General features: G+C 36.1%; 1 protein-coding gene across 4 annotated transcripts in view; it reads left to right on the top strand.

The window, feature by feature from the left end:
- The window catches only part of unc5db (unc-5 netrin receptor Db), a 142240-nt gene that overhangs the window by 114678 nt on the left and 2003 nt on the right, over nucleotides 1–25559 (top strand). For 2 of the 4 annotated variants that reach the window (XM_059550863.1, XM_059550862.1), the window contains 7 exons: nucleotides 1416–1601; nucleotides 5112–5468; nucleotides 6342–6426; nucleotides 16797–16968; nucleotides 19226–19450; nucleotides 20744–20893; nucleotides 24544–24708. In XM_059550863.1, the coding sequence (XP_059406846.1) occupies nucleotides 1416–1601; nucleotides 5112–5468; nucleotides 6342–6426; nucleotides 16797–16968; nucleotides 19226–19450; nucleotides 20744–20893; nucleotides 24544–24708 (1340 nt within the window). The remainder of the gene's footprint in view (nucleotides 1–1415; nucleotides 1602–5111; nucleotides 5469–6341; nucleotides 6427–16796; nucleotides 16969–19225; nucleotides 19451–20743; nucleotides 20894–24543; nucleotides 24709–25559) is intronic. The other 2 variants (XM_059550866.1, XM_059550865.1) reach the window with 2 other exon arrangements.

Below are 25559 nucleotides of genomic sequence, written 5' to 3'. Positions count from 1 at the left end.
TCTAAAAGATTTGCAAGTCTAACCGCAGTGACCAGGCATGCAGGCATTATGGCTTTAAATGTTTCCCTGTCACCAAAAAAAAATTTTTTTTTCTTTTTCTGGCACTGTGAAAACATTTAACTTGCACGCAGCTACAAAACTGAACTTTATCTTATTATCTTGATTATCTTATTTACTGTCTTTTTTTGTGTATTTCTTAACTGTAATAGCAACAATAATAATGGTTATAATAGTAATAACAGTAGTGATGATGATGATAATATTATTATTATGAATAATAATAAAATATTATTAAAAAGTACTTATTAAACAGTATTTCATAAAATAATAATAATAATAATAATGACAGTAATAATATTAGTCTTTTAATGATTAGTGTTATAAGTAATAATTAGTGTTTTAAATGATTTCTCAACACTACTATTTCATAACAATGTTATATTTTCATATATTATATTATATATTTGATTTACAACTATACAATTCTTCTTATTACTATATTAATATCTATTTTTTTTTATCTGGCACTGTGAAAACATTACAGTTGCACAAAACTATTACAAGAAACATATCTTGTATTTCATAGCGCAACAACAACAACAGCAATGCAGAACCTGATTTTACCAAGTGAGACATGCTCCTGGGACAACATCTTTGTTGTCCCTGGAACAACATTGTGATTAACCAAACAGATTTGAAGAACAAGTTTATAGATTTTGTGAAGTTTACGCTTACAATCACTGTTAGGTGCTTGTATATCAGTGTCATTCATCTATCATTTCCTCTGATTTTAAGGATCACTCATGGTTAAGGTTAGGTTTAGGTGTAGGGATATGGTCAAGAATAAATTTTTGGAGTAAAATGTTGTTCCAGGGTCAACAAAATATGTTGACCTAGGAACACATCTAACTCAGCAATATCAGGACGTGCAACAGCAATAATAATAAATAAATAATAATATAAAACAGTGTTTTCATTATACTACTGAGTAATTCTTTATATTATTGCATAACACCTTCTTATAATACTACTAATAATAAATGCATACACAATATAATAGTAGTAATAATATTAGTGTTATGACAGTGTAAAAGATTAGTAAGTCACTTCACTTTTCACTCACTTTTTTAGTTATCTTTAAAGTTATATTTTATATTTTAAAATACAAATACTACTACTAATTATTATTATTACAATGGTATTTTATTTGATCAAAGATAGCAGAGGTATATATATGTATGTGCCTTTTGGCATATTTTTCTTAAATGTTTCTGCAATAAATGATGAAGCCTAAGTGTGTGTGTGTGTGTGTGTGTGTGTGTGTGTGTGTGTGTGTGTGTGTGTGTGTGTGTGTGTGTGTGTGTGTGTGTGTGTGTGTGTGTGTGTGTGTGTGTGTGTTTATGGCTGTTTCCCAGGCATGGAGAACTCTATTGATGTTGCGCTGTACTCTGGTCTGGCTGCGGGGGTGATCGCTGTGGTCGTCCTTATAGTGGCCATCACCCTCTACAGGAAGAGTCAAAGTGAGTATGGAGTGGACGTCATTGACTCATCTGCTCTTGCTGGGGGCTTCCAGTCCTTCAACTTCAAAACCACCAGACAGGGTAAGAGTTCACTGTAGATGAAGCAGTTCGGTTGGATTAATTGATTTATTGTTACTGAAATTTATGTGCCGCTTGTCACAATAACAGGCCAGGCCACAATGAATATTCAGACAATTCCAAATAAATTAATTGCTTGTAAAAGCATACAGACAAACATGCTATAAGAGTAATTTATTCCACAGTAAGACACTAAAAAATTTCACTTACACAAACAGCCTCTGCTGAGCAAACACACATTCGCACACAAAAAACTCAAAATCCTTTGACGATTAGATGTGGAAGGCATGCTACATTGACTTCAATTCTCTCTTTTTGTCAGCTGTGCCGATAACTTTTGTTGATAAGACCACGACTATAGTCACATGACCCACATTTGGTTCCACTACATGCGTCCATATTACCATCGCTGACACTTCTGGGTCAGAGAAAGTGATAGCCATCGCCTCGCAGGGTAATCAATCCTGCCTGCTTGTGACAGCACAGTGAAAGGCTGCGACTAGCAGCTTGTGTTTACTGTGCTCAAGGCTTGGGATGGTGAAACCCCCCTCCCGCCCAGACACTTGCATACAACAGGAAAGAGGGGATCAAGGATCAGCTGAGCCGCATCTGTCAGGTCATCAATCCTATTTAAAAAGGCCAACTTTCTTCCAGGCTGCCGCTGCGCCTTATTCCAACAGCCAATCCGGTTCCCATCAGAGCTCATAGGCAAGACCAAACCCCATGCAATGGAAATGAGAACATGTTGGATGTTCATTCATTCAAGGATGTAGAATGAGACAATAGAAGCTTCTCTAAACAGTTGTTCATTTTAAAAGTTCAGAAGTTCCAAATTTGAATGCATTTGATATAATTTTGATTGCTTTTCTTTTTATTAAGGTAGGTTTTGCTTTATATCATTACTTTTTAACTCAATCTGCATTTTATCTATTGCAGTTTTTCTCAGTATGTAATTATGATAAAGTTTCTGAAGTATTCCAGCTGACTCTCTAAATCACAGGTAACAGCATGACACTCCAGACCTTTGCCCGCCTGTCTGCTCTTGAAATCTGAGCCACTGAGTCATTTTAATCACAACTCTAATTCCAGATCTTTCCCCGCAAGGTGCCCATACATGACTGTTTCATTAACTTCTGTCATCCTGCTGTCTCTTCCTTTCATTTTTCTGTCATTTTTTTTTCTTTAGATTTTCTGTCCCACAGTGAACTTCCCTGCTTCTGAAGTGGGGAAAACCACTTTGTTGTGGATGAGAATTTAAGAAGTTGACATTTAATGTGCTTTATTTTCTTTATATGTCTGGTGAAACTAAATCAGGTTCAATTCTATGCTATAGGTCAGGGATAGGCAACGTCAGTCCTGGAGTGCCGCTGTCCTGCAGAGTTTAGCTCTAACCCTAATAAAACACACCTGAACAAGCTAATCAAGGTCTTCAGGATTACTAAGGTTACAGACAAGTGAGGTTTTTTCTCAGGGTTGGACATCGGCACTCCAGGACTGACGTTACCTACCCCTGCTAGTGGTTAATTCACCTCATGTCATTCTAAACCTGAGTTAGTTTCTTCTGTAGAACACAGAATAATGCATTTTGAGAAATGTCTCATACTATTTATTTTTTGTCCATTCAGTGGATGTAAAAATAGCTTTGGACCCCATTGACTTTCTTTGTGTATAGACAAAAACAGTTGGAATGTTCTTCACAATATCTAAAATGTTCTGCATAATAACAAATTTAGTAAACAATGACAAAACTTTAACTTTGGGCTGAATATATCTTAAAAGGATAATGGTTAAGTTGATAATTCCAAATATACATATGCATCAGCATTTTGCCACCAGAATATGTTCCATTCCGACACCTTTGAACTTTATGGGACCATTCAAATTCAAAAGGCACACTTGTCATCACCCTATTGCAAAACCTTGACCTGCCCAAACATGGCGACTAGAAATATCCCAAACGCCTGACACCGATCAACCCAGGCTGGGGTAATTAACTATTTTCCTAAAAATAAAGACCCATTAGCCTCCTGCCTCCCACCGCTCACTGTGCAGCAGCTGGCCAGCAAGGACTAAGTGACTTGAGTGTTAGAGCTACTTTGGCACTGGGATGATTCGTGGGGGCTCGGTGACGGTGTGTGCCTGCTTTGGACAGGAAAAGGTGAGAGAGCAACAGCAAGGGATGAAGACCCCCTTCCAAGAGCTGTTCTGACTTCAAGCTGGGAGGTGACAGATTTAAAAACTTGAAAAACAAAAAGGTCATTTAGTTCATAAATGTATGTCCTCCTGAGTAGCTAAATTAATTCATTTTACAGAAAAACACTCATGCACTCAAAGCACTCAAATCTCTCATGATGTCACTGGAGAACTAATGCTAACTGTGCTTATAGCTAATGATGAGCAATTTAAGGATGTGACTATCAGAATGAGTCAGTGGATGAAAGCAACTGTTTCCACAAACAATCTACTGCGAATAAAAAAACAGTAACATGGTAGCAACTAAGCTGAATGCTGTCAAGTGTCTGCAGTGTATCCTTGATAAACATTTATAAAAACAAGTACATTTGCTGCCTGTGTCCTGAATCTAAAATGCCAGCTAGCAATGCATACATCTTGAAGGGAAAAATGCAGTGTCCCCAACTTTTTTTTTTTTTGTCATCATATGAACCCATTAAACTACACACTCCTTGAAATAATATTTCAATAATATACAAAACATATGCCAGTGACACATATTTGCATGGTCAAATGGCATGCAGGTAGAGAAATAAAATATTTAATCTTATTAGAGGGAATGTTTTATTTTGATTATATATATATATATATATATATATATATATATATATATATGGCTACATAACTTGGCCAATTATTTTGTCATACATCGTGATTTTAACAGCAATGACCTTTTATAAGAAAAGTCTCATATATCTTCTGACATGAATGTATTATTGCAAATTACAGTTGTACCATAAAATATATAATATCTTAATAGCGTTTCTTAAACTCATGAACCCTCTGCAGTTCGCTAATAAACCAGTTCACTGACCTTGTTTCAGTTTAAAATGTATTATATCAGAAAAACTTTTAGAATTAGATCTCTATACTAACTCTATACTAATCTAACACCTATTCAAACCCATATTTCAGGTAGTTAGACTTTGAAGGAACAATGATTTAATGGTAAAAATAACCCTAAATAAATATTTGAATAGGTGCCAAGGCACTATCTTTTCTCACATACATAAAATAGTCCTTTTCACTGTTGTATTTTTCAAGATTAGACTTTTTTTTTTTTTTTACTTTTCCAGCACTCTTAAAATGAATATTTTAACCAAAACAGCAAATTAAATATTTAATCCTTTTCTATTCTCATGCCTTGATTTTCAGTCCATGGTCTGCTGCACTGGAGCTGGCCTGTCAAGACCACATCTAACTGTATTCTTCTCTTTTTAACTGTATTAAAACTCCTATAAAACACCCAAAATATCACAAACTGTGTTTTCATCTCCCCAGGCAATCCACTTCTGCTGAATTCCTCCATGCAGCCGGATATAACTATTGGCCAGACGTTCAGCAGCCCAATCTGCTTTCAGGACTCCATAGACAAAGAGCTTTTTGACCCCCTGCCAGACAAGGTCAAAGTTCAGAGCTCCTTTGTGGTTTCACTAGATGTGGCAGACCGGGCCGAGTACCATGTGAAATCCCATCCGGAGACCCTTCCTGCTAACCTTCACCCAAACTACAGCACAGTGGAAGGAAAGAAGACCACTATGATTGCTCCTAATGGCATTCACACACTCAGTAAGACTCAGTTTAAGACAAGCGCTGTGTTTGGGCACCTGGGTGGACGTTTAGTCATTCCAAATGCAGGTGAGCGAAAGTATGTGTTTGTATTTGATATTAGGTATTTGCTATTAAGTTATTTTTATGCAACAATGAGCATGAATGGGTTTAATCTTAAGATACAGTACAGCTGTAGTCATTTGTATCCTGTTAGCAATTGAATTAGATGGAGTACCACTAATAAAAATGAAAATACTGTCATTTGTTCACCCTCATATCCTTCCACACCTTCAAACAATTGCTTTGGTATCTGTGAACAGTATGCAAAATATCTCTAAACATCTGTTTGCATCTAATAACTGCACTAAAACCAAATGTTCTCTTTAGCTGATGCTTGTAAAGGTCAACAGTTCACTGAACCCACTCTCTGATATCCTTGTGTTGAAAGGTTTTTAGGGCCAAAGAAAAACACTTTGTTTCATATCAGATTCGGAGAAACTACAGAGAACAAGAGGATTTTATTAGTTTACATAAAACACAATTATTGTTATTTTAAATTTTTGAGTGTGCATGAGGAAGTGAGGAAAATAAAGGCAGACTACATAAAACATTACTATTGTTATTAAAATTCATGAGTACTGTTTTCTGTTTTCTGTAGACTGACTTGAATAAATTAGTAAAGACGAAGAAGGAGATTACAAAGTATTTGTCTTCTAAACATTAAAAATATCTGCTGCTGAGGGTATTTTGTACATATTCACCTTTCGCAAGAATGTAGTCAGATATAATATATGAGCAATTAATATGTAAATATAAGAGCATGGAATATTTTAATTTGAACCCTTTTACTGTTTTAATGAATGCTTATATTGTTAATTATTTCATGAGGCATAGGAATCAATGCTTTTTGTTTAGGTGCACATAAATAATATCTCACTGTTGATGGTGTTGGTTTTCTAGGAGTGAGCTTGCTGGTACCTCACGGGGCGATTGCTGATGACACCTCTTGGGAAATGTACATGCTCATAAATCAAGAAGAGTCTAGGTAAGACTGTAGGTGACATATCTGTATCACTTCCATTTTGTTGTATAAGCATTAGCATTAGAAAAAAAAGAAAGAATATATATATATATATATTGTTATAGAAAAACAAGTTATGCTCAGAGTGCAGGATGCGGTAGAACAAAGGTGAACTTACACTAGGCAGTCTTAACCGTGTCCGAACACGTTTGACCCCCAAAGCCCAGTTCGTTTGACTAGTGTGACTGCTCTTTGCCACACGAAGGCACAGTTCATTTAGCCGTCCCTGGCTCGGTTGGAAGAGGTGGGCCAGAGCACGGTTCAGTTGGGCTTGGGCGTGGTACTCATGTAGTGTGAGTGCTTACCGTGCCAGAGCGTGAAACTTCTGATATGTGCAGAACAATTGCATTAACCTTTTTTGAGCAGCAAAAGTGATAGATCTGTAAAGCAATATATTGTGAGAGGGCCATGTGTCACTGCATCCCAAACAACTCAAAATAAACCACGAAGTTAACAAAACAATGCACTCCACTGTGCTGCGTGAGAACGCTTTTTTGCTGTCTTCACGTACTATCTGAAACTTCCCAACAAAAATTTTCCACTTATGAAGTTGTGATTATGAGCACATTGCATTCTTTTCTGTTAAAAATAGCAATGAACAGTGTTTTTGAATGTTAAGCCTAAATAATTTTATCTGGAGCTTTCACTGTGACCAATGATTTTTCTATATGTGAATGCAAAGTAAGGGTTGAATGAATTTCTGATGATGTCATTAATGAACAAATAATTCTGGAGCTGAAACTCAAACATCTTGTGCACAGCTATGGCATATGACACAGCGCTGCCCACATGGCTATTGCTCCTATAACAGCTCATTTGTATCAGTTATTTTGTCTTTGGGTCGTTATATTTCTCACAGATTTCTGCTCGTTCTAAATCAGATACAGATAAAGTAGCACAGTAAAGATTACATTCATGTGAATGCATTACTGAGAGCGATTGCGTGTGTGAATTAATTCTACCTGGCAGTGTCTCTCTACTAGTAAAGCTGTGGGATTTAGTTATTAAGAAATATATGCTTTAACTTTTCAGTTTCTAAGCTATTTTATTGAGAAATCACAGAACAGTGTTGACAATACATTTCCGCGCTGAATGATTCTGTGTACGCGAGATCAGCGCGTGAGGTACGAGCTACTGTCTGTAGCCTATGTGTGTGCATTACAGTGCAGCAGTGCATTAGATTATAATGCAATTAATTTACTGTGCAATAGGCTGTTTAAAACGTGCATTCTCCCATTCAATTTTGAGCATCCAGTAATATAATCACAGATCTCTTGTGGAGCACTTTCAGAGCATGCAGTTATGTCATTTTAACTGTTCAGAAATGGAGCGTAAATGTGGAAGTCCTTCAAAGATTTCTTATCCTGTTGTGCCCTCTATAGGACCAGTGACTAGTCGACGTCAAGCTTAAAGCATCATGGCAGAGCATTGAAGTCGACTAGTCGATTGGTCAGTGCAACCCCTAATTCAGACCAGTAAGCAACAAGCTTTCAAAATAATACTAATAAAACCTGTGTTAATGCACGATAAAATAATAAATAATAAACACTAGAATGTGACTATATTGTTAATGCACTTAACTGTATATCACTAAATCAATATGAAGTCTAGTTTATGCAGTGGTTTATTAACAGTACTGCTTTGAAAGGTTACATATTTAAAGTCGGATGCTACTGCTTTAAATAGTTACACATTAGCTGAAATAGATGCTTATTAGGTAAATGAAAATTTCATATATATTGACGTTATAAGTTTTGTGGTATATGTGTATAGGTATGGTTGTCTGTTTTATGGGAAGAAATTCCATTAGTTGGAACAAATGAATATAGAATTTTGATATCAGAATTAAATTTTATCATCAAGACTCTCTCGGCTTAAATTGATCTCGCCTGATTATGAATATTATAGATGGATTCTGACTTCACACTGTAACATGTAATGCTATAAAAGCTCTGTCAAACAAGCAGAATTCTGACTTTATGAGTTATTGAACTCTTTTAGGTGAAAAGCTGAAGTCTGATTATGTCACCAGCTGTGACTTGATTTTCTTTTATCACATCGAACATGGTTCCCAGATGTGAGTCTTTTTATCCTGATCATTGAGTGATCATTTTATGTGAGTTGTTTTGGCATATATAGGTCATGGTCTACACCCCCACCTGAATCTTTCCCCATAAAACTTTCTTGATAGTTTCTGAAGGTCTTCAATTTTGACACGTTGTGTATTATGTATTCTCAGCATGTAAAAGGTAATGACCCTGCGTGAGACTTGATGTGTCTCTGGAGAAAATATAACTGTTGCACTCTGCCAAAACCTGAAGGAGATCCAACACAATTTGCTCTCATTGCTCAGACTGAATACATCTTCATAACGACACAGGATGATGGAGGAAACAGTTACAACAAATGAGTGCAAAATGAGGACATTGTGAGTCTGTGGCAGAACTCTGATTTAGCCTGGAGCCTTGAGTTCAAGGTTTTTACAAATTTTGTTAAATGATGCACATGAGGTGAGTGCTTCAGATATATCAGTGGCCTACATGGAGTGGGTTGTGACTTAACAAGATCACTTTCCAGGCGTGCAACATAAGCTTATTGTAAATGTGTGTCTTTGCCTGTTTTGCAAAACACAAAAAATTGCATTTGCAATACTGTAAACCTGCAACATCTTCCCTTTCCTTTTCACACAAATTATTAGTATGTGGGCAGATTATCGATTTATCAAGACTTATTTTTGCACAATCCTTTTCAAAACAATTAACATAGCGTGTGATTTGTATTATAACACATTTTTTCATTTGCATCACATGAGCAGCATTTGTATGGCCTTTCCTTCATAGTAAACAGCATTGTATTTGTGCTCATGTCATGATAAAAGAGCTCAAAGACTTGTATAAGCATGCTAAAAAGGTAAGATTGCTTTAGCAAATGCATTTTATCTCATGTTTAAGCTCAATATTTTATATAACAATGTTTCATGACATTTTTATGTGTCTTTAGGTCTGCTTTTTATTTATGGTTTTTGGCCTATAAAATCATCTACAATTATATTATCTTGGAACAGCAGATTTTTCATTTGCGATTTTGCATAGATTTGCACAGTATTGAATACTATTTTTAAAAGATTCTTGTGATCAATGATAGTAGCAGCATTGTAAAATTGTATCTTAAAAGGGTTCAGTTTAAACTGACAAACCAGCGCTTCTTCCAAACCTGTATGATTTTCCTCTGTGGAGGACAGATAGAGAAATCGATCGTGTAGCTCCTCTTTTTCTTTTTTCTTTAAAAACATCAAAAAAATTAGTCCACTATAAAATGAATGCACTGTAATTCAATGCCTGTGTAAGTCATGCCAGTTTGGGTCATTATTCACAGATAATCTTTATGAAATCTTTGCTTTTGACATCTTGCTAGAAGAGCAGTTTGGACATTGTTATACAACGCCTTTCATGTTTCACAAAAAAAGAAGTTCATTCAAGTTTCAAATGACACAAGGATGAGTAAGTGATTATGAACTTTTCATTTTTGTGGAACTATTACTTCAAGTCACTGATCAATGTGCCACACTGAAGTCACGGTTAGATGCCCAAATGAAAGAATTAATACATAATGGAGGCATTAAGTTTGCCTGTCGCCTCTTACAGTGACTGCAAATGCTCCAGCATTTTGCCGTCTGACCCTTTAGCAGTGACTCATCAGTCTTTTTGAATAATGCTTCTCAATACAGGCCTAGAAGCTTGTAGGGTGAGACCCATGATGATGAGAAGGAGAGTAGTAAAAAACATGATGAGCTACTTAAGGTACTTGAGTGGAAGAGTGGAAACTCATTTAGAAACGCAGTTCCTTATGCAACCCATATAATCTGCCCCCATCCTTGACTCAGAAATGCAAACGAGTGTTTTGTTGCAATGAAGAACTGTTCACATAGAAAAATTTGGTCATCTGTGATGTGAATAACAGAGGTCTTTCATCGCATTGCTGTTTTATCTTTATTATATATATATATATATATATATATATTTATATATATATATTTATTTATTAGGGGTGTAACGGTACGTGTATTCGTACCGGACCGTTTCGGTACAGGGCTTTCGGTTCGGTGCACGTGTGTACCGAATGACTGAATGCAATATTTTGTTTGCGGAACATAGACACATTTTCGTGTTTCCAAACGAACATATTAAGTGGCGGAAGTCTCCGCGTTCAGCGCAAATCCTGCCCTGCAGCTGATTCTAAGGCCGGTGACACACTGGCTGCGTTGCGTGAGCGTGGCGTTTCTGCTGCGTGTCAGTTGCTTCGTGTTTTCTGTGTCTTTACACACCAGAATCGTGCCTGACGCGGCGCTGGCGCGCTGCTGCTACTGTAGGTGACATAGAGGGAGGCCGCCGACAGATCAGGATCTTGTCTTCACGACAACAATATCTATACTTCATGTTGAGCATAAATATAAAGCCTACTGATAAAGGACACCGTCAACAGTATTGACGGCAAAATAGACTATGTTTGACAGGTGCAATATGCCAGTGTGTCACCGGCCTAAGGTTTTCAAAAGGCATCACGCGAGTGTGAACATCACTACAACTAGGAAAAAAATGATTGTAATTCAAACGCAGCTCCCGTCGGCATTTAAACAGACCTTACAACATGAGGTGATGGTCATGGATGTCATTGGCACAATAATGGGCATCAGGATCTCATCACATTATCTCTGTGCATTAAAAATGCCATCAATAAAATGTGCCTGTGTTCATTGTCCATAACATATGCCTGCCCATACCATTACCCCACCACCACCATGGCCCACTCAAACCACAACAGTGATATCAGCAAACCGCTCATCCACACGATGCCATCCACGCTGTCTGCCATCTGCCCTGTACAGTGAAACCCAGGATTCATCCGTGAAGAGAACACCTCTCCAAAGTCCCAGAAGCCATCGAATGTGAACATTTGCCCACTCAAGTCAGTTACGATGGCAAATTTCAGTCAGGTCAAGACCCCCAATGAGGACAACAAGCATGCAGATGAGCTTCCTTGAGATGTTTCTGACAGTCTGCGCAGAAATTCTTTTGTTATGCAAGGTTTTTATGGAGATAAACTTTATGGAGATGCAGATTTCATTTTTCAACAGGACTTGGCACCTGCAGACAGTGCCAAAGCTTCCAGTACCTGGTTTAAGGACCATGGTATCCCTGTTCTTTATTGGCCAGCAAACTCGCCTGACCTTAACCCCATAGAAAATCTATGGGGTATTGTAAAGAGGAAGATGCAATATGCCCAGGGGGGCAGGGTTTCATATTTTATTGAAGCTTCCCCGGGCGCCGCCATTGATTAGCGGACCCCCACCTGCTGTTAGCATTCCATTGACTCCCATTCATTTTGGCTTCACTTTGACAGTGAATAACTTTACATCTGAGGCGTTTAAAGACTCCATTTGTCCATTCATTATTTCTAAAGAAACACGAAAATGTATAAAAGGCTCCATTACCTTGTATCTTACGTTATGGCCCTGTAGAAGCAGTTTTTTATGACAATTGCGTCATAACCTGCGACTCCCTGTCGCACAGTAGAGAAATTACCGTATGGACAGGAGGAGAAGCTTGCAGGTAATCTTTTACTGTCTATGAGACAATCGGGGGGGGGGTCTCATAGACAGTAAAAGATTACCTGCAAGCTTCTCCTCCTAGTTAAATAGTTAATCAGAATACTTACCAAAATTTGCTCCTGTTCACGCTCGCCATCTCTGCAAGATTCGGTGGGTGATTAAGATTTCTCTTAGCACAGCTATTAGAAGACTTACAATTTTCAGACAGGTTGCTCACATCACATTGACGTCATCAAGCTCAGTTTGAGTCTGTGAATACGCTCGACCCCCAGGAAGTGTGTGCTTCTAATTGACTTCACTTATCTCCGTTGAATCCAATGGGGTAGCTGTGTCCATTTCTTTTACTGTCTATGGATATGCCAGACCCAAGAATGCAGAAGAGCTCAAGGTCACTATCAGAGCAACCTGGGCTCTCATACCACCTGAGCAGTCCCACAGACTGATCGACTCCATTCCACACCACATTGCTGCAGTAATTCAGGCAAAAGGAGCCCCAACTAAGTATTGAATGCTGTCCATCCTTATACTTTTCATGTTCATACATTTCAGTTGGCCAAGATTTCTAAAAATCCTTTCTTTGTATTGGTCTTAAGTAATATTCTAATTTACTGAGATACTGAATTTGGGATTTTCTTTAGTTGTCAATTATAATCATCAAAATGAAAAGAAATAAACATTTGAAATATATCAGTCTGTGTGTAATGAATAAATATAATATACAAGTTTCACTTTTTGAATGGAATTAGTGAAATAAATCAACTTTTTCTAATTATATGACCAGCACCTGGTTATATATAAAAAAAAAAAAATATATATATATATATATATATATATATATATATATATATATATATATATATATATATGTGTGTGTGTGTGTGTGTGTGTGTGTATATATATATATATATATATTTTTTTTTTTTTTTATTATTATTATTATTTATTTATTTATATATAACCAGGTGCTGGTCATATAATTAGAATATCATCAAGAAGTTGATTTATTTCACTAATTCCATTCAAAAAGTGAAACTTGTATATTATATTCATTCATTACACACAGACTGGTATATTTCAAATGTTTATTTCTTTTAATTTTAATGTATATATGTACAGTACAGACCAAATGTTTGGACACACCTTCTCATTCAGAGAGTTTTCTTTATTTTCATGACTATGAAAATTGTAGATTCACAATGAAGGCATCAAAACTATGAATTAACACATGTGGAATTATATACATAACAAAAAAGTGTGAAACACCTGAAAATATGACATATTCTAGATTCTTCAAAGTAGCCACCTTTTGCTTTGATTACTGCTTTGCACACTCTTGACATTCTCTTGATGAGCTTCAAGAGGTAGTCACCTGAAATGGTCTTCCAACAGTCTTGAAGGAGTTCCCCGAGAAATGCTTAGCACTTGTTGGCCCTTTTGCCTTCTGTCTGCGGTACAGCTCACCCCTAAACCATCTCGATTGGGTTCAGGTCCGGTGACTGTGGAGGCCAGGTCATCTGGCGCAGCACCCCATCACTCTCCTTCTTGGTCAAATAGCCCTTGATGCCTTCAGTGTGACTCTACAATTTTCATAGTCATGAAAATAAAGAAAACTCTTTGAATATATATTAGGGATGTCCCGATCAGGTTTCTTTGTCCTCGAGTCCGAGTCATTTGATTTTGAGTATCTGCCGATACCGAGTCCCGATCCGATACTTCTATAATACATAAAAAAAGAATAAAGAAGAGCGAAAAAACAGATCCAGGATCTTCAATAAATTACATTTTGAAATATATTCAAATATAAAACAGCTATTTTAAATAGGCGAGTAAAAATATTTCAAAATCTTACTGTTTTGCTGTACTTTGGATCAAATAAATGCAGGCTTGGTGAACAGAAGGGACTTCTTTAAAAAAAAAAAAAAAAAAAAAAAAAAAAAAAAACCTTAAGCTCACTGTTCAAAAACTTCTGACTGGTAGTATAGGCAACTTTATTTTTTCTCTAATTTCTAGCTTTTAATTGGCTTAGAAATCTATAAATGCTGGACAATAACAAATAATAATGATTTGTTTATATACTACAAACACTGTTTATCGCATAATAATGCAGAATAGTTTCTATACTGTAATAAGTACTATGTCAATCAGCACTGCATTGTTCATACTTTATTTATCACCTGCTGGAGATGACTTGAAGAACAATTTATTGTCGTGATCGTATATTAACGTCTTCGTGTTTGCATAAGTTTCTGTTTTCCTGTGAGCACCACAGCATAGCTGGACGCTTTTGTCCATATTAGGAATATCCTGATATCAGCGCGAGAGCGCGCTCCGGCTTCTAGTATGAATGAAACACACACTGCACGAGAGTTTAGCGCTCTGTGATGTTCATCTCGTTGTATCCTGGGTCCGAATGAAATATCAGGTCATGCGCAAACTATCATGTCTCTTTGAGTTTGAATCTATATTTATTCACACCAGCTCTTGAAAACAAAGTGATGTCATGCCGCGCGCGTTGCTGTTTTTGTGTGGAGTCAAAAGGGTCTAACTCTGTGCCACCGCATAATAAAAGATGTGTTAAAAATTGATGAGAATATATATATATCCGAGTCCTGATCGGGAGGTAACGTCCGATTCCGATCGAGTCTGAAACCACGCGATCGGGCCCGATTTCCGATCACGTGATCGGATCTGGACATCCCTAATATATATATATATATATATATATATATATATATATATATATATATATATATATATATATATATATATTACATAATGACATAAAGGCAATGAACATTTTGCTTGACCGTTTTTTTTTTTTTTTTTGCTTGTTGTTCAAATACACCCTGGAAATGAAAACATAACTGGAGGACATTGTTTTTGTCTCAAGGGTGTTTCAGACATTCATCATGCATTGTCCTTCATACAGCCTCTTTTAGTTAAACCCGAATGAGATTTGAATCACACTGAAGTTCCTACAGACCTGACATGCCTGAATAGTAATTAGATGTAAATAGAAGAACACTTGAAGAGAGTTTGGAAGAGGACAGACTGATTGGCTGTAAAGAGTGTTTTAGTGCTTATTCCCTCTTCAGCAAAGCTGAATTAATGAAAATTCAGATAAACTGTAAAAGCTTATGGCGTCCTTTGGGCATACTGCAAGAGTCCTTAAAGCAAGTTCTGCTGCTGTGGTGTGCCTAGATTTTCAGTTTGGAGTGAATTTTCTATTACAAAGTGGTTAGTTGGAAAGACAAAAAGAACAACATTTTGGATATGCACGGCACTTTTAGTGCTTTATTTAAAGTATGAGAAGCACTTTTTTTAGCTTTTGTATTTTGTTAGGTAAATTTGACAAACTATTTACCTAACAGAATTATTTATTAATATTATCTAGCTCAGTGTATACAACTGTTGTTCACAGTTTAAAGCTTTAATTGGCTCAGTTTTTTCTATTAAATGTTGATGTCTATCCAATGTTTATTGCTAGAAAATAAAGTCATAAGGGCCATATTATGTACTGTATATAATTTCATTTTGTACAGACTATGCAGTTTTGACAACCGAAAGGCTTCCCCTTTCGTTCTGTGTCCTTTTTTTTTTTTACCTTTAAATTTGCATTAAAGGCCAAAGCCTTCATTAACTCTTTCTCATTAATGCATTTTATGTTATGGTTTACCACCACAAGGAGATGGAAGGTAGAGATAATGGCCAGAAGATCATTAGCAATGACTAATGAATATGCAAGAGCTGCTAAACGACTCCAGTGCCCTCAGAGAATCAGTAGCTTCCCCTAAATCAAGGTTCTTTGAGTCGTGTTTGTAATGATTCTGTAGACTGAAGACGTGACAGTTTTCATCATTATATTATTTATGCTGTATAACAAGAGTTGTGAGCACATTTTTCTGTCTGTGTATTTTTATTGTGTTTCGTTAAATTTTTTATTTGATTTAGCTAAACGTGTTGACTATTTTAATTATTGGCCAAAGGGGCCGAGTGTATAGCTTGAACAGCCAAGTGTAACGCTAATGATATATATTTTTTATTTCCAAGAATGCTATGCACTAATAACTTAGAATGCAGTGTAACCTACTTTGAGTAAAGCATCTGCCAATTGCACACATTTGTTTGGTTGTTTGTTTGTTTATTCACACTACCACTCAAAATGTTTCTAAAGGAATATCTAACCAACCATTTATTTAATCAAAAAGAGTGAAAGCAATAATATTGTGAAAATGTATTACAATTTTAAATAACAGTTTTCTTTAAATAATAATAAAATGTTATTTATTCTTGTGATGGCAAAGCTAAATTTTCAACAGCCTTTACACTCCAGTCACAGTGCCATGATCCTTTAGAAATCATTATCATTTGCAAGTTTTGTGCTGAAGAAACATTATATTATATAACATTTTATTATAATCTTTGTTGAAAACGGATTTGCTGCTTAATATATTTTTGTTTAAATGTTTTTTTAAAAAGATTTTTTGATTAGTAGAAAATTTATTTGAAATAGTATTAGAATAAACCTTTCATAACATAATTGTACATACCGTCACATGCATCAATTTTAATGCATCCTTGTTAATAAAATAAAAGTAGCAATTTCTTTTAAAAAAACAAAAACAAAAAAACTGACCCTGAGAAAAAAATTATGGTGTGGTTTATCTTGCAATTATCAATGATACATTAATATTTATCTTTTTGGTTTTTAATTTTTTTCTACTAGTGCCCAATCAGAGGAAAGGGGTGAGATTCTGTTAGGGCCAGAGATCACGTATGGACCTCCGGGGCTAAACCTGTCCTGTCCTGTTGCCATGACGATAGCTCATTGTGCTGAAGTCAGCGCTGAAAACTGGAACATTAAACTCAAGAGACAAACCAAGGACAACAAGTGGGAGGTAGGAACAAAGACATGAGTTCTGTGTTTTTCTACAGCAAATTCATTTCAAATTCTTTTCTGTGTGATAGCCTGTCATAAGCATGCCAGAATGAAAACATTCTCAATTATTAGCAATAGGCCAATATAGTACAATGCACTGGCAAAAAAAAAAAACGATTTAACACTTTACTCAGTTAAATATATACCACCATCCCCTGATGATTAAATGATTATGTTGCCATTTAGATATATTTATGAAGTCGTTTGATACAGTTAACCTGGCAACATGTGCAATGAACCAATTATGAAAGAAATTAATTTGAACCACGTCCTGTAAAAGCTCATGGCAGCCCTTGAGGCTGAGTGTGTTTTAAAAATGTGTTGATTAGGCGATTGTGCGGTCTTGAGAACAAGAGATCCAGGGATAGCAGTTCCTCAGAGGAGGCTTCGGCAGTGAAGTGCTCAAGGAAAAAACAATTACAGCCTGTAATAGCTGGGAAGACACAGTTCATGGCAGTCAAACAGCAGGAGCATCGGGACAAGGCGCCCCATCAGACCCAGGATATATCGATCTGGTTGTGCTAGAGGACCACCTGAAATAAGAGCTGACATGAGGCAATCAGGACAGGAGTCATGGATGGGACGTCCCTCCTGACCCTACTACAATCACTCACATTTGTCCTAGTCCCATGTGTTTTACTCTGGCATCAGCATCTGAAAACCCAAAACTGTCATCACGGTTTGAAAGTTGATGTATTAATGAAAGTTTACTGTAGCGACACAGAGTTTGTTTATTGTGAGCCGCTAGCATTATTGAAGGTGATTAGATAATAACCTTTTTTTGTGTCGGACCACCAGCCTGAGTCATTATTTAGATGAATTTTAGATTGTTCCAAAGCACGGTACTTATCCTTGAGATTACAAGCAGCAGTCCTCACGAAAATGCATTTGCTGACAGTTTTTCCCTGGCTTTTAACAGTTTTATTTGAACCAGTGACAGCTCCAGTGTTGGTGATGACTGAAGTAATTACATAAAAACTGCTGGTTAAATCACAGACTTGTCAAAGAAAGACTGCAGTAGTACGAATTTCTATCCCTTCCACATGCGCCACATACTTTTTCAGTTTACAAAGAGTGTTTTTTTCTGAGGAGGTCATTCTTTTTTATATTTATGTTGCTTTGAAGAGCTGCAGTCACATAAATTAATGGTCGTCTGTCAGAAAAAATGAAAAGAACCTGTATTGTATGAATGTCTGTGCTTGACTTGATGTTAGCCTAACCTTGTCAAAGAAATACAGAGGTGATCTCGATGATACGTGATTTGTGAGTGATTCTGTGTCAGTGTGCCAGACTGAATTGAGCTTTTTCCACTGATCACTGGCAAAAATATGGGCTGAGCTGAGATTATTTCACATGCTGAGGTGAAAAAGAAAACTTGCAGTAGCTGCAAGTCAGTCTGTATGAAGATGGTTTCTTTGAAGGCTTCCATTTCAGTGAGATTTAAAGTTACAGTTATGAGATGTTTTGCGGGGAGTACCATTTCACTTTGAACTTTTCATAGTACTGGGCACCAAAATTAATTCACTGCATCCTACATCTTGGTGAAATTATCATAGAAAAATAAGAATCATATGTACCATTACATATAGTCTTATTTCCTATGTTAGAATTAGACTTTGTAGACAATTCTTTGACATGCAGCTTCTGATAATCTTGTTAGCTGATAGAGAACTGACAAGGTTAATTAAATTTAACTGCTAATGTTTCCTACGGTTTTATTGTGACAGAAAGAAATGGCTGCTCAGTTAAAGGAATAGTTTATCAGGATGGTTTTCCCCTTTATGAAACAAAAACAATTATATTTTAATTAATGCACTGGTGGCTCTTCCTTATGGAATTATGATTAGCTTCAAGCTTCAAAACAGGCAAAAAATCTGCTTAAAGGGATATTTCACCCAGAAATGAAAATTGTATCATCATTTACTTATCCTTAAGTTACTTAAAAAAAATGCTTTCTTGTGTTTGAAGAAGCTTACCATTGATTTGCATTGTATGGACCAAAAAAATTCTACAAATCTGTGATATGTCTCATAACTATCCAGGTTACAATGCATGATGTTTGGAGAACGTTTAATCATAACTTAACTTGTCCCTTCAAAGTTCATACATCTTGTGAACTATTGCATACAGTGAATACAAGTATTCATTAGAAAGTTAAAAAAAAAAAAAAACGAGTCATGTTACCATGATTTGATCATCTCATTCTTGTTTCACAGGAAATAATGTCAGTAGATGATGAATCAACATCCTGCTATTGCCTGATGGACTCACATAGCTGTCACTTGTTGCTGGATCAGCCGGGCTGTTATGCACTAGTGGGGGAACCCATCACCGATGCTGCCATAAAGAGACTAAGGATTGCTGTGTTCGGCAGTATGGAGGCCTCCATGGACTACAGCTTGCGAGTGCACTGTGTAGACGACACACCGCATGCCTTTCAGGTGACAGTTAATGTGGTCGTAATCACATTATTAAAACAGAGTGCAACAATCAGGTTCTGAAAGTAAAAATCCCATTCATTTCCGTAGGGGAAGTGATTTTTTATGAAAACTTACTGAGCTACAAGATTGTCAATGATGTAGGCTTTTGTTAGGCCACATTTGTTAAACATATTTAATTAAATGTAATACTTAGTGAAAAACCATATTAATCCATGATTCTAGTTTTATATAGTGCTCCGTTGTTTTTAATATAGTTGTCATTGACAGTGCTTCTTGGAATTGTAGCTCACCCAAAAATACCAATATGATGAGAATACACTCATCCTCAGGCCATCCAAGATCATTTAAAATACTTTTCAGATACTTTTTTGCTTCAAATCAAAGTTTCTAAGTTGTGGTTCACCTTGCAGCTGGGTTGTTTGGTTCATGGCTTATAACTCTTAGACTTTTTTTTTATCCCTGTGGGCAAAAGGCTGCTGAAAAACTAGGCAGGCACTGTAGCATTCTATATTTAAATATCTTCCTACATTTAAGTATTTTAACATAAATCTGTGGCCCATCACAAGAAGAACATAGTAATGCTAGACTGCATTTGCAGTAGGGTCCTAAAGTCTGAGACCACTGGTGAAAGATTGGTTTTAGAATTATGGTTTAATTGTGTGATCAGAATGTCTGCTTTGGTCAGTGCTATTTTCAAACACACAACCAGAGGATACAAATGTCAAAGTCAATTACTGTTGTCTTGCATGAGTGCTCGTATTCCTGTGACACACACACACAAAGAGAACACTCATCTTTGCAATGCAGTGAAACACAAAGCAGTTTTGACAGATGAACACTGCCATGCTTGAAATCAAAGAAGCCAGTAATCAATTTAAATTCCTTTTTCTTTTCAAAGCATTAACCAGCACTTTGTTTGAAAGCTCTTTTTTTATATTTATAAATGTTTATTAGCTGTAGAACTTTCGTTCCTTCAAAACACTGTACCTTTTTTTAGCTACTCAAAATCAAGTTCAGATAGTATTTATTGTATAGAATTTGAACAATTAATGGATTGATAAGGTGTTACACTTTAAATTGGCTTTAGTGTTTTAGCCATTGCAGTAATTTCTCTTCTGAACTGGTTAAACATTTATCACCTACAGTACTAAGCAGAGTAGCTGCAATACTGTGCTTCTTTGTTATGGTTTTCTAGTCTGTCCACATTTTCTTTCTATACCACTTTCTGCCTTTCCCTATGTTTTTTCCCAGTGTTCTCACTCTGTTTTTCCTGTCCTTCCTTCCTTTTTACAGAGAGTGGTTACTGCTGAAACCAGTAGAGGAGGTCAGCTTCTTGAGGAGCCCAAGATGCTGTTCTTTAAAGGAAACTGCCTCAGTCTGCAGGTGTCCATCCAAGATATCCCTCAGTTTCTGTGGAGCATCAAACCATTCACCACCTGTCAGGTAACATGCTGAAATTTGGTAACCTGCTCTGACCAGTGCTGTAATGTACACAACTGTGTTGTAGACATCCGAGGTAAAGCTAGTCTATAAACTAAATTAAAGAACGACCACTGTCGGGCTATTTGGTACTGGGTAAAAAATGGACAGAACACATGCTGGGTCATTGCGACCTAGCTCATAGGGTTTTATACACATTTTTAGGGTCGTATTTTGACAGTGCTGGGTTAAACAACCTGAAGCTGAAGGTTTATCATTTCAAATAATATCAATGTAATCTCTTCTCTGTTATGGACAGGGACAGTTCATACATTTCAATATGTCAAACAAATAGCGTACTAGATCAACATCACCATTTGTTTGGCAGGAAGTGAAGCTTACATATGGTGAGCACTGTTGGGAATGTTACTTTAAAAAAGTAATTAGTTATAGTTAATCACTACTTGTTCCAAAAAGTAACTGAGTTAGTAACTGAATTACTCTATAACAAAAGTAACTCGTTACCAGGGAAAGTAACTATTTGCGTTACTGTTTAAAAAAAAAAGTTGCTATATGTCAAAGAATTTGTATTTTTTGAGCAGTTTTAACAAGTCAGTTGAAATGAGTAGAACAGACAGGTGTTCGTATATAACTTTCGATATTTATTGCACATCAAAAGACAACAAGAGTTTTATCCTGCACTTCAAGTATTATCTTTGTAAGAAGGATGTTTTTGGCCACTAGCTTTGTAGATGTATGTGTCGTTGTGAGATGCTTCATTAAATTAGAGTTGCTTACAATGGATGTCGACAAAGTCTTCGCTCCTGGACATAATGTACACATTACATGCACGTTCTTGCCTTTGAACACAATTAATTTGCTTATATCTCTACCTTGAAAATGCCAACTTTTCATAGGATATCCATCGCAATCTCTGCTGCTGCTGCGAATCTCTGTTTAGCTGTTGCGTGTGTGTGTGTGTGTGTGTGTGGCGCCGCTGGCGCGTGTGCTGGCATGTGTGTAAAAACACTGGCTCTGATTGTCTACCATGAAACACATGACTCTGACTTAGCCAATCATAATCGCTTATCTCGTTATTAACCCACCTCCTCACTAGCTGTGAGAGCCAGGGGTGCGTTCGGATTATACCATTTATTCAATCAATGCATAGTAACGCACCACATTTAACGTCCAGTAATGTTAACGGCGTTGTAACAACGGGAAAAGTAATTAATTAGATTACCCCGTTACTGAAAAAATAACGTCGTTACCTAACGCCGTTCTTTTAAACGGCGTTATTCCAAACACTGATGGTGAGTCTTAATATGGCTGGGCGATTTGACCTAAAATCAAAACCTTGATTTATTGAACACTTTACTTCAATTATGATTATTTATTGATAATAATAATAATAATTATATATATATATATATATATATATATATATATATATATATATATATATATATATATATATATATATATATATATATATATATATATATATATATATATATATAATTATTATAATATATATATATATATTCTTTGTTCATTAAAGGGTTGTAGGGTGAAAATACTCCACTATTAAATGTGGGATTTTGTTTTCTAATTAAAGAGTACATTCCTTATTTTTGTGATTTTAAAATAATTAAAGGGAACCAACTATTTATGGTTATTTCTTAAATATTTTGAACAATTTAAATCAATGCTTGCTTTAAATAAAGACGTCTTATGAAAACAAAAAGAGACATTTCAGTTCTATTTTCAAAAGCAAGTTTCCTAAAAAAATAATAATAATTATATATTATATATATATATATATATATATACTTTTTTTTTTTTTTTACAAACAAAATAAATGTATTTTGCCATGTCAAAGGTAGAAAATAACCAGCATCTCTTGCAAACAAAATACATTTGCAATATTGTCATGTGAAAAGTAGAAAATAATAACTTGCATCTCTTGTAAACAAATGTTTTAAATAATTGATGTATGCAAGTAGAAGACTGCTGATTAAGAGAAAAAGCATGGCACCATCTCATTGATCTTGTCTTGCCACTCTATTATGTGTATTTACTCTTGGTTCTTACTGGCTGTTCACACAGAACATGTCTTTGTGTCTAAAACCGCGAGACACAGTGCTCAGAAAAAGTTTTTAAAAAAGCACAGTGCAGAATGCCTACTATTTTGTAATAAGCCAACCTGCTACTGTAAACAAAAGCATGCAACGCTTGCCCTGCCTCCTGGGTCTTCTGATTGGTCCATGGGTATAAAAGTTTAAATTCTTTTAACGTGCCACTTATGTGTGAGACGCAAAAAAATCACAAGGGCAACGGTCATACACGTCTGTATAGCGCTGACTTGGTAGTATGCTTTTAATGGGAAATTATTAATAGGATTAAAAAAACGTAATAACAATCATGGGAAAATTACACCGGTTACAGGTTCTGAATTTTGCGGTTAATTTTCGATTAATCATCCAGCCTTAGCTCTGTGTAGATCCAGTGTAAAGCCTGCAGACATTAGCTGCAATGGAAATATTAAACAAATAAACATTAACAATAACAATAAACAATAAATTGACCCAATGAAATGACCCGAAGGGCTGTACCCAGCATTTGGGTTATGGAAAAAATAACGCAGAACTTTTGTAGAATACAATTGTCATTTTATGCAATCGAGATTTTTGTTCTGTTTTTCCAGTCATTTAGTAAGATATTAAAGCTTGTTTTTAGAGAACATTAATTCAATTAAATATTTCTTTTTTTAAGCATTAAACTGCTATCTTGATGTTAGATGTATTTACTGGCTAATTGTTTTTTTTATTCATTTTTATTATTTGATAAAAACAATTAGCAAGTGAGATAAGAAAAAAAACTATTCTCTGAAAACAAGTCTTAATATTTTATGCAATTTTGTAAGGTAATTGTGTCATGTTTTAACAAAAATACAATGTTTTAAATATGCTTTCTTGACTATTCTTGCTTTTATGATATGAGCTTTTATGATACGAGCAGAAAGCCCATGTGTGAATCTCTTATAGGAAGCATAGAGTAATAGTTTTCGTTTTCGTTCATACAGAACAACGAGTTTCAACTCTGAAGACCAACACTGTCTTACCTAGCCTGCAGATACAGAGTGTCAATTGTTTGGTTCTAGGTTCAGGCATTTCATCAGTTCGAGGTGTTTCTGCCTCCTGGAACATGGTTTAAGTATGCCTACTCGAGGGAAATTAATCCCAGCATTAAGGCATCTGCTGTCCCATCAAGCATCTCTTCTGCTCAGGGTTCCTATAACTGTTGACATGGAGCATCTTGCAGGTCATTTCAATATGCAGGGCTGGAGAAACAGTACAGGAGAGGTCAAGGACACTCCCTGCAGACGTGCTGCTTCACAGAAATTAATTAGACATCAAAGGCAATTGCTTTTCCTTCTGCTGCCCTGCTTCCAGATATGGTGTGTTGTACACAACCCAGCACTGACCCCTATCATCAGAATTAACAGGGATTAGAGATGGTGTCTCTTTTGTACTGATGGTCTAAAAGATGAGTCTCTTAACACGCATGCTTCCACATTTTTCATGGATCAAGGCACTTTCCCTGACTCGGCTCTCTGATCTCTCTCTCTCTCTCTTCTTCTCTTTATTTCTGGTGTCCTCATCCCACTGCAGGAATTCTCCTTCACCCAGTTGTGGTATAGTAACCAGCAGCCTGTGCACTGTGCCTTCTCACTGCAGAGACATAGCGCCTCAACCACCCAGCTCTCCTGCAAGATCAGTGTGCGACAGGTCAAAGGTCACGAGCAGATCCTGCAGGTCTACACCTCAGTGGGAGAGGTCAGATGGATAATGTCACTGGGTTTAATAACATCTCTGTCTGTCCCTGTCTCAACCTCCTGTTTATTTATTTTTTCTGTGGAATGAAAAAAGAATTTTAAAGAGTCTTACGTGGAGGGACGTTTAACATCTATGGAAACGTTCCATTGTGCAGAAGACAGTGGAAAAAGTTTCTTTAGTTTATTGAAATGTTCTTCATGTCAAGAACTGCTCACTGAAAAGCAAGAATAGTTTTTCTATGGCATCAGTGCTTGAGAAGGTGCCTATTTGGATTCAGAATCACAGCAGAGTTAAAGAGTAATGTGAATAATGACTTGAAATTCAGTTCATATTCACTCAAAATTTGAAATATAATGCATGAGTTGTGTGGACTATTTTTGTAGTGTTCTATAGTGCTTTTTTGGAGCTCAAAAGTCTGAATTTACAGTTGTTCCAAAGAAAAAACTAAATGAGTTAAAATGGCAGTTTTCATTTTATTGAACTCTTCCCCTAAAGTTACTGTCATTTGGGGCACTTTTGGCATTTAAAAAAACTACTGTCAGGATTTAATAAAGAAGTGTAGTGAAAAATTAGCGATGAAAAGGTGTGGTAGTTAATTTTGCAGCTGACATATGTATTTGTAAGAGATTCTCTTTTAGATGCAAAATATTTTGGAGGAGAGTATTTGTGCAGTCATGCAGTGTGATATACTTAGGTTTTCAGTAGTCTATTTACTGCCATTATTAAATGTCCCTCCCCCCAATTAGTTTGAACCCATTTTGCGCTTGCCATGGCTGCAATAATTGCTAATTTGCACCGTTGCACACTCATTGTCAGTAGATCAACCACAAATTTCCACTCCCATCAGCACT

The sequence above is a fragment of the Carassius carassius genome, chromosome 5, assembly GCF_963082965.1.
Source record: "Carassius carassius chromosome 5, fCarCar2.1, whole genome shotgun sequence".
NCBI lineage: Eukaryota > Metazoa > Chordata > Actinopteri > Cypriniformes > Cyprinidae > Carassius > Carassius carassius.
The sequence above is the reverse complement of the archived record's forward strand: the minus strand, read 5'-3'. Positions and strand labels throughout refer to the sequence as shown.